The following is a 9,960-nucleotide window of genomic DNA, read 5'->3' on the forward strand; positions in this document are numbered from 1 at the left end:
CGAACCAAATCCAAAATTTAGTCGAGTCCTCTCTAATCATACTTTATCGGAACCAAACTCGAGTAGTTCACGAGCTAACTTGGGTCATGGTTATAACTTATAAGAAATACAAAAATTATTAAAAGAGACGATCTAATTTTATTATAAAAGTAGACCTAGTCACTAAATGAATTAAACTAGTCATTGAAAAAAATAACCTAATCACTATTGAACTCATTCTCTTTTTAGTATAGGTTTTGATCCCATGACCTCAAGTTCATGTACTTAAGTTTTAACCACTAGACCAAGTTGTATTTAGTGCTATCATATCAAAATACAATATTAATAAACAAAAATTTTCTACCCGAGACATAGCCCGAGCCCAATAACTAGTTTTAAGTTAAAAGTAGGCGATCTTTTACCAGACAAACTATAACAAATAAAGCCCTTGGGTAACTTCCTCCGGAATCCAGATACAAGTTACAACACGAGCTAGCGGAGACCAAAGCAGCGAATAGAGAAAGGAGCGGAGAGAGAAAATGTCATCATCGTCGAACGATCCAAGGCAACCATCGGCGGCGAAGCCATACAGCAGAGCTCCTCATGATCTTCCGCCGGAACTTCCCGTCGATTACTCCGGCTTCATCGCCGTCATATGCGCTGTTGCTGGCGCCATGTTCAGAGTAAACTTCGATTTACTTTCGTTTACTTTATTCTCTAATTGCTGTTTGTTTATCGCTCACGATTAAGTTAATTGCATCAAAAGCTGCATCTTTCGGCGTTGAATTTGCTGGATCTTTGTTTCACTTTTTGTTTTTAGAAATTGTGATTCGAATTTGCGACGTTGTTTATTAGATATCTGTTTTTGTGGAGAAAGTTTGTAATAATTGTTTGATTAGTTATATTAATGTTGGTATTTTTGCAGTATAAGTTGGGATCTTGGCTTGCTATAGTCTTTTGTGCTCAATCATTGGTGAACATGAAAAATATGGAGAATGATCTTAAGCAGATTTCCATGGCCATGATGTGAGTTTTTCTTGACCTTAATATTTGCTTAATCTTTTTTTTAAAGTGCAGTTAGGTTATTGCTCGTATTCGTGCTTGAGTATGTTGGTTGCTTCATGTCATCATGTGTGTTACCTTAGGGACATACTCATGTCATCATGTGTGTTACCTTAGGGTATATATATGTCATAATGAAGTAGTTATCTATATCACTGGATTTTCTAAGTTACTGCTGCTATATCACATCATAAAAGTTTGGCTATTCACGATTTTTTTTGGCAATAAGACTTGGAAGAAATGCAATCACCCTGTGCACGATGCAGCTCACACTTTAGCACCCCGAGTGCGGCACAAGTGCACTTTTTTCTGCATTTCTTTAAGCATAGGGGGATAATTTCCTCTGAATGTGCCCAACTGTTCATGATGGTGAAACTTCGAGTGTTTCTGATCCTTTTTAATTAAGGACATGATAATTATGCTGAAAGTAGCTATGTTAGGTTTAAAGTATTTCTTTAAACAATCAATTCTGACCAATTACATAGAAAAGGTAATAAAATTCTTTGGATCCCTTTGTTAGTTTAAGTTAAGTTCCAGATTGGATATGTGAGGAAGTGGATAACTGCACAATTTAGCTGCTTACAATGTTAAGCATTTAGTTGATTCTAAAAAAGAATGAATCATTCATTTACCACTCCCTTACTCTTAGGGTTCGTTTAGTTCAAGAAATGAAATGGAAAGGGAATGGAAACAAATAGAGGAGGGGATTGGTAACAAAAATAACTATTTTTATTGGGCATTTGGTTCAAGTCATGGAATGGAAAGGGAGTGGTAACCATTACCACAAAGTAATGGCTTTTGTTACTTGAAGGGGAGGGAAAGATAACAAATGGGGTTAGACCATTACCACCAAGTAATGGTAATAGAGTGATGAGGATTATACCAAATAGGAAGAAAGATAATCGATAATTATTTCCGTTTCTTGGAGCGCAAAAATAATGAACCAAATGTGCTCTATATTGAGGAGGGAGGGGGATCTATATTGAATGCAGAATGAAAAAGAGAGGGAAATGTTAGCCAAAAAGTCATTTCCTAAATCACAAGAATATTTACTTTGATGCTATTAAAACTCTAGAAATTAGTTATGCTAGGTGCCAAAAAAATATTATGTCGGTTTTTGTAGTGTATAAATTCTATTTTAGAGCATTTTCAGTATTATCACACGTCAAAGATAGCTTTGGGAAACTGAGGTGAGACTTGAGAAAGAAAGAGAATGTCCTATGTTATAGCTTTCTTCCAGAGAAGTTTCGGAAACAGTCTCAAGAGAGGGAAAACGAGATGTCGAAGTTGTCTTGCAGCGTAGAACTGGATGGAGTTAAACTTAGGGAGCTCATTTATATCCATTTAAGTTCTTTACAATCTTATTTTAATATTATTTTGACAGATACTCTTTTTATAGTGCACCTACTTAGAATTTTTAGATTCGCCCGTGTTTACGTATGCTTTATTTTTTAGGATCTTAATTTGGTAAGGAGCTAGTAACCGTTATATAGGCATATGTGACTTCCGAAATATAAATGACGTGGGATCATATGGTTAAACTTATAGGTGGAAGAATTGCTTTTGATGCAAATGGTGGGGAAATCAACATTATTACATGTTGTGTTCTATTGATAATGTTTTGATGGTATGGGTGATGTTTATTCATGATGGTTACATGCTTATGGGTAATGATAATGTCATAATTGGGTTTTTCGTGCTACCCAAGATCTGCTGTCCTTTGTGTATCGTGCTTATTCTTTCACTTCTCAAATGATATTTAGTATAGGAGCATTTTGAATTTATTTCCTTCATTTCAAAAGGAGAGATTTGACCGTGTTTATGCTCCTTTTGAATCTAATTTGTAAAAACCTTCGTGTACGGAGCTTCATCATGTGGCGCTTCCCCTTGGCGAATGAATTGGGGCCACATCCCACATCACATTCTGCATAACTTGGCATTGTGCTTCCTTATTGCAGAGAGTAAAAGTAAATATTAAGTATAGGGTACAAAAACTTGAACTCATAACCTGTTGGATAGGTATGTGTGATCTTTACCATTAACCTAATGGTTAAATTGATACCTTTATACTTCCTCCGTTCCATAATAAGTGAAACACTTCTCTAAAAAAGCTCTCACATAAAAGAGAGAAGTGTTTCACTTATTATGACACGGAGGAAGTATGAGTTATGACCAAATTCTATAGTAACTCAAAGGCAAGGGCTAACGTATTTAGTTTTAAGTTTTAACTTATGAAATTAGAGTTTATGTCTTCTATTTATCCTATCTTTCTCTTTTCCCTGCATGCATGCATGGGACAGAAGAGGCAAACATGAAAGTGCTTTTATGTCCAATGAGTAGAGAGCGAGTGTGCTTTCACCTAATACTTGCCTTATAGAATGATATATAACCTTCTGTTCAGTATACTGCTCCTGCTGATTTTCAATATCAAGGATCTTTGGTTGTTTCAATTTGTTCTTTTTCTTTGATTCCAGGTTTGCTATAATGGGATTGGTGACGAATTACATGGGGCCACGACCGTCGATTTCAAAAACTTGATAGTTTTTTTTCCTTGCTTACACTACAACTTTTGGAGATCTTGTAGCATCAGGAAGCTTTACTTTACTGTCACACTCATTTTCCGTTTAGGTACATTAAATCATTGTTGCTTGTTGATTATATTGCCATATGAGGCGCAATGGCCCCTTTTATGCAACTGTTGCTCTACGGGCGAGTTTGACTGGAATGGGATATTCTCAATCTTGAAACTATTGAATGAATTGTGTGTAGTTCTAATTTCTAAATACTCAATCCACCGGCGTTAGTGGGACTTTCCAAAAGAATAAATATAAACCCTAATGCCACAATGAAACGATGATAATTGTGTATCAAGAAAAGTGTGTTTAGGTTTATGATCTTCATAAAACTTAAACTACTCTTGCGAAGATGTCATCGGAAGATTCAATTATATAGAAGTGATGTGCACACTGTAGAATGTAGATAAATGTATGTATAATCGTTAATTGTACCTTTTCAAGTTCCAAGTCCTAAATACAAATCCCATTGTCACCTGTAGGTCATAGTCCTGCAATGTGTAATTTCTTTAAACGCTGGTGGTATCAGGTGTGTACACCGTAGCTCATCTGGACAAACTCCATCTTCAATGTGATGAATCGATTAGAATCTTGAATATTAATTTCAATCGGCGATTTATGATATAAGCTTAATGGCGTAGTGATAGCTGATCCATGCCCTCAATTTTTCTTTTTATCAGAAATCCAAAGGGCAAAGGGTGCTTTCCTGATGGTGTTGAGATGATACCATAAGCAATTGCTAGCCTCATTATGATTGAAAAGACACTCTCACATGTCCTAACTCCTCATTACTTAAATTATGCAAATCAGATTCCGAATCTGGATAGATTCAGCCTCCTTCAACCTCCTCTTTAGACCAATGCATGTGATCAATTTGGTCCCACATACATACATACATACGTTGATATTTTTTTGCCCCCACTAGAAACCCCTTGGTAAGAAGAAGGACCATACTGGACCAACACCTCTAGCGGGTCAGTCAGTCCACCTACACTGAAAGTAAGGTGGAGATAAGGAATTCCTACTTCCAAGCACTAGTAGATAGTGAGGTTCGAACTTGTGACCTTAAAGTCACAAAGTGAGTTCTTTACCACCTCCACCAAGCAAGCTTGGTTATGCGCAAAAACAATAGCTCAGGAGGGTTGAAGAAACCGTACAACAACATATAAATTTGATAGTTGCACGTGTTGTCTTATAATGTATAATACGAATCTATATCTTAAACAACTTAGCTACTGCATATACTCCCCTTTGTGAATTGCATGCACTCGGAAAGGCATCTCTTAGGACAGACTAACCAAATCTATGTGCAAGTGTCATGCACATGGAACCTTTCCCTCACTCCAGCCTTCAAATATTCTCATTTGAATAGTTGCTACTACCATCAAAATCTGCACTGATGGCCGCTTCTTGTTCACAGCGACCACCTACCCTCCTTTTTATTGGGGCCTAACACTTGCGCTGACGGTTGGGTATAAGTTGCACAGTTCAGTGCCATCCATTTTTGGGACTAGCTTATTCGACAAGTGAGTTGTTACTTGTTACACACTCCTTAGTGGATTTTCCCTTACCGTTAGCTCAATTCAATAAGCATTCTAACGATAATATGTAGGCTTCTGCCAAGGGCACAACACGTCCAGTAGATCAGAAAACAAGCATAATATTGGCGATTGAGGCTTCTTGTCGTATTCTTTCATTCTATCTAAAATTCCATCCCTCTTTGACAAGACCTGAATTTATACAAGCCATAAGAAGGCCAAGAACAGTGACACTATTAGGTCTCACTTGAGCTTGCACCGTCTCATCAAAAAGATCAATAGCTTATTGGCCACAATCATGTAATTTATATCCCACAATCATGGCACTCCAAAAAACATCATTATTATCATGAATCCTATTGAAAACTCGCCTCGCTAATTTAAGACTTCCACATTTGTAAAATCTATCAAGTGTTGTTTTGACAAATACATGATACCATTATTCACTTCTAGTAACATAATCATTCAACGACTTTGATAGTCTGGCTAGAGTAGTAGCCCTGAAAGTAATAGAGTCTGGCTTTATATCCTTCTTCGTCGCCAATATTTTGAACAGCTCTACTGCTTCTGCAGCATAGTCATTCTTAGCATATCCTGAAGTCATAGCATCGGCTCGCTTGCCCACATTTTGCATACATAGCAGTAAGTGAAAAATCTGCAAATCTTTTTCTGATTGAATCATTCAAGCCTCATTTAAAGGACACAACCATGAAAGGTTTTCCTTGTTCCGGATAATCAAGGTGAGCACAAGCTCTCAGAACACTCATCAAAGTAATTCAGTCCGGCTTCATACTCATCAATCCTCATATAACTAGAAAGTCTCAAAGCCTCCATCAAAATTCAAATGGCCACTCTGCAAAACCGATTCTGTCCGAAAACCGATTAAAACTTACTTTTGGCAACTGGAACTAAATATGGGACCTTGGAGTGAATGTGAAACCCATGTTACTAATTAACGATTTTCACTATATATTTACTTAAAAGAAAAAAAAAGTTAAAATCAATGGGACCTTAGAGTGAATGTGAATCCCATATTAGTAAGACAATTAATCTTCACAATTTATTCTATTACTTGCTACTTGCTTCCAATTATAAAATCACAACTTTCAACCACAGTTGCAAGCTCAATAATTAGCAGCAGAAGTCGTACAACACAACCACTCCACTCTACCTCTATGTAATAATCACTTAAGCTCAGAAGTAAAAAATGCACTAATAGATTAGCTAGCAAGCATACACTTAAGTATGAACGAGTACTATGAGAAAAAAGAACGAGCAAAATTAGTAAGCTCCAGCATACAAAAGCTTATGCACCTGCTTCTGAAGACCTCATCTGATGCTGCAACTCCTCATCTGCATTCCTTAAAAATTGATCCCAACCGCTCCCAGGGTTCATATCTATATAATCATAAGGAACAGCAGTCTTCAGACCTGGGCGCACTGTATGCTGGCTTTCCACTATTCTGATTTCAACATCTTCCTCTAACCTTCCTCCTTGCTCCAACTCCTCCCAAGCAAACAGTAGCGGCAACGTAAACGCACCCCAAGGATTGAAATCAATCAACTTGACCCTCCTATCTTTTGTGACATAAACATCAAATGTGTAGTCTTCAGAATCAAATCTCCCTTCAATATTATTAAAGAAAAAATCATGGATAAGATCTTTAAGCTCATCTTTCCTTTCCAGCACAGAGGGATAATAAGCAGTGACTTCACGTTGAGAAATTCCAACAAGTTGCTGAGCATGAACAAAGCAACGGAACTCCATCTCAGGTCTTATGGAAGGGTACCATTTGCGAAGGGCAAGATAAAAATGAGGCGGTCTTGACAAAGTCTTGTCAGTGCATGAGTCATATGCATGGCACAAATCATGGACCAATGAATCAGACGATTTGAGTAAGAGAGCTATGTCACTAAATGAAGTGCATTTCAGGGTTCCAGTGGGGCTGATCCAGGCAGTATCTTTCGGTGAACTCCAGTTTAACTTGGGAAAAACAGCACCACCGAGGGATTCTATGGAGTCCTTAATCTTCAATTCAAGTTCTGGGAAAGAAGGGGGTGGTGGTGGTTGCTCTGATTCGTCTTCAGATCCTTCCGAAACTTGATAGTCCTCCTCATCTTCAGGTTTATGAATCCTATTAGGCAAGGCGTCCTCATTTGACACAGACATTGGAAGAAGAAAGGGTCCAGATCCTCCATCCAAATACTGAATAAAAGATTCTGGGAGTTCATGGATAATCGTCTTTATCGAGACAGATTTAAATTTCGGATACCATTCATGAATCTGGCAACAGTTTACTTCTTCTTGCTTCATTTTCTGAAACCAAAAAGATAACAAACTATTCTAAGAAGTTTTCATAAAAGATAAAAAGCATTACAAGGATTGCATCACAAACTACTAGAAAAATGTCACATAAACACTCATCAATTGTCTTGGCGAACATTAGCAATTTTTCCTATTATGAGTGCATCCAATGAGTTCTCATCATTTGTAATTAAACTAATAGGAATAATTGAACACTCTAATTCCAATTTCAGAATACGTTATTGACTAACTGAACAATGAGTCGTCCAATAATCTATAACCATTATCGATTAAAATTATACATGAAAAACACCCACAAGATAAACATGACAGTTGCATTATAGCAAACTAGTCTTATATACAACTGGCGTTTCTTAACACGAATATTCAATCACAATTATCAGTACATCAAGAAATTCGAAACTAATTTTTTTAACAAAATAGAAAATTATGTAATTAGCGACAAAAAAAAAAAAAATGATCTGAAATTGTGATGTATCACTTACAACACCAGTAGCCGAGTAGATAGTGATGTTGAACTTTGATCAATCTGATAATCTTTGTAAAGAAGATCTAATTCATGCCAAAAAAAATCATGACTTTTCACCAAAACTCATGCAAGTATCCTCCACATTTCAACAACAAAAGAACCAAAATTTAACATCTACCTTCAAAAACTCAACAACACAACAAAATTCCCAAATCTAAAAAACCACAAACCTCGACTTCAATTTTCTTCTCTCCAAATTTGGAGTTTGAAATTCGGAGTGCTGTGGTGGACCCGTGAGCGGTGGTGCGGTGGTGGTATTCGTCAGTTCAGAGTGCAAAAGAAACAGGAGAGAGACTGAGGTAACACGGGGAAAAATCACCACTTATACACCACTTGAAGTTTGAGAACTCTGCAAATCTTCAAGCTTTTGGAAAAAGTAACAATGGAAAAAAATACGATTTGATATTGGGGAATGGGGAGGTTTACTAATTTGAAAATCTTTATTTCTTTTCCTCTTTTTTGTATTCTATTTAATGTAAATATGCTTAATTTGTTAGAGGTAGGCTTTCATTATTTTGGTGTCCCCCTCTCTTCCCATATAGAATAGAGATTAACAAAGAGAACTCAAGCAATTGACAACAAAACAATTCACAGCAGGGGCTTCAATTCTTAATCAGTTACATTGTATATTCAACAATTCATCCTCCTAAGTAACTTTTAATGGACTAATTTCAACAATAAGAAATCAAACTATCATAAATTAATAGATACGATTTCAAATTCCAAAATGCTAGAACATTCGGAAATTGTTTAATATTTTAAGTCCAAAATTCCAAAATGCTTATAGCCTTGTCTTGTTAATGTAAATCACTTGACATTTCCTAATTAAATTAATAAACATAAATCAATTACATTATTAAACCAAACTAGTCAATTACAAATCAACTCATATTTATAATTCTAAATTAGAAATTAGAAATTACAAACTAAATAAACCTAAAACATGAATCAATACATCATGACCAACAACAAATCAACTCAACTAATTCAAGTATTCAACTATAATCACAAATTCACAACCAAACAATGATAAAAATGAAATTAAAACTTAGGGTTTATAAGAAAAAAAAACTCACCGAGTCACTGGTGACTGGCGGCGTACGTCCGGCGGCTCGCAGCGTGACGGCTCCCTCACTTTCTCTCCTTCCTTCGTGAACGTTTCAAAAATTCTCGCGTTTCGTCCGGCGGCTCGTGGGTCACTTTCCGGCGGCTGGCTCGTTGTGGCTGGGAGTTAGCCTTAGTGTTTGATGTTTCTCACTTTTGGTTGTGTTCCTCAAGTTCTCTTCAAAGGCTTGAAAATTCTATTATACTCCTAGCAACACCGTGCACACCATGTATTCAGTAAGTTTTAATCGGTTTTTCGATAAAAATTCTATTTCAACAAATGTTGCATATTTTTCAGCAATAAAAATATGTTTTATTTTCGGTAAGAATTGTTCTATTTTCAATAAGCAAATATTTTATTTCAAAACCAATGTTTGTTTTAAGTTTATTTTTTAGCAGAGAATTATGTTCTATTTTTCGTGAAAATTGTTCAGTTTTCAGTAAGCAAATGTTTTATTTTAAAAAATGTTCTTTTAAAACTTATTTTCCACCAAAAATTATGTTCTATTTTCACTAAAAATATGTTTTATATATGATAAACATATGTATTTAAGTAATTGAATTCTAGTAATGTTTCACTTTAACAATAAAATGTTCAATTTAATAATTGTATTATGGTAATGTTTCACTTCAACAGTAAAATGTTCTTTTCGTAAATAAATTCTTATAATGCTTAATTTCAATAGTAAAATGTTTGTTTTCGTAAGTTAATTTTTGTAATGTTCCACGTCAACAGTAAAATGTTCATTTTTTTGTATTCGTAAATGTCCTATTTTGTATTGTGGGAGCACAGTTCTCATTGTGCTCCTGGGAGTAACATTGCACGCATTATTCAAAGGCGTTATGTAA

At 35.8% G+C, this 9,960-nt stretch overlaps 2 protein-coding genes across 9 annotated transcripts; one reads left to right on the top strand and one right to left on the bottom strand.

The window, feature by feature from the left end:
* Positions 1–435: 435 nt before the first annotated feature.
* Positions 436–3,824, top strand: LOC104883691 (protein Asterix). Its single transcript, XM_010668248.4, has 3 exons — positions 436–662; positions 905–1,005; positions 3,516–3,824. The coding sequence occupies exons 1-3, from the start codon at positions 519–521 to the stop codon at positions 3,577–3,579; spliced, it is 309 nt and encodes a 102-aa protein (XP_010666550.1). The 5' UTR covers positions 436–518; the 3' UTR covers positions 3,580–3,824.
* Positions 3,825–5,420: 1,596 nt separating this feature from the next.
* Positions 5,421–9,334, bottom strand: LOC104883689 (uncharacterized). 8 transcript variants are annotated; one of them, XM_057395186.1, is made up of 5 exons: positions 9,084–9,334; positions 8,178–8,301; positions 7,964–8,030; positions 6,467–7,469; positions 5,421–6,019 (listed from the first exon to the last, which is right to left on the bottom strand). In XM_057395186.1, exons 4-5 carry the CDS (start codon positions 7,464–7,466, stop codon positions 5,964–5,966), a joined length of 1,056 nt encoding a protein of 351 aa, XP_057251169.1. In that variant the 5' UTR covers positions 7,467–7,469; positions 7,964–8,030; positions 8,178–8,301; positions 9,084–9,334; the 3' UTR covers positions 5,421–5,963. The 8 variants fall into 8 exon arrangements, with proteins under 8 accessions (XP_057251169.1, XP_048500291.1, XP_010666546.1 ...); XM_048644334.2 differs by lacking the exon at positions 8,178–8,301; XM_010668244.4 differs by lacking the exon at positions 7,964–8,030 and having other exon boundaries at positions 9,084–9,333.
* Between the last annotated feature and the right edge of the window lie 626 nt (positions 9,335–9,960).

Source organism: Beta vulgaris, chromosome 5, assembly GCF_026745355.1.
Source record: "Beta vulgaris subsp. vulgaris cultivar EL10 chromosome 5, EL10.2, whole genome shotgun sequence".
NCBI classification, from domain to species: domain Eukaryota; kingdom Viridiplantae; phylum Streptophyta; class Magnoliopsida; order Caryophyllales; family Amaranthaceae; genus Beta; species Beta vulgaris.

What these genes read in the sequence shown, in the direction of transcription:
- LOC104883691 (XM_010668248.4), top strand. Translation starts at nt 519, where the DNA reads ATGTCATCATCGTCGAACGATCCAAGGCAACCATCGGCGGCGAAGCCA. An exon ending in TTGCTGGCGCCATGTTCAGA is followed by an intron (nt 663 to 904) that starts GTAAACTTCGAT and finishes GTATTTTTGCAG; the next exon opens with TATAAGTTGGGATCTTGGCT. An exon ending in CAGATTTCCATGGCCATGAT is followed by an intron (nt 1,006 to 3,515) that starts GTGAGTTTTTCT and finishes CTTTGATTCCAG; the next exon opens with GTTTGCTATAATGGGATTGG.
- LOC104883689 (XM_010668245.4), bottom strand. Translation starts at nt 7,466, where the DNA reads ATGAAGCAAGAAGAAGTAAACTGTTGCCAGATTCATGAATGGTATCCG. An exon ending in GATGAGGTCTTCAGAAGCAG is followed by an intron (nt 6,020 to 6,466) that starts GTGCATAAGCTT and finishes GTTTTCGGACAG; the next exon opens with AATCGGTTTTGCAGAGTGGC.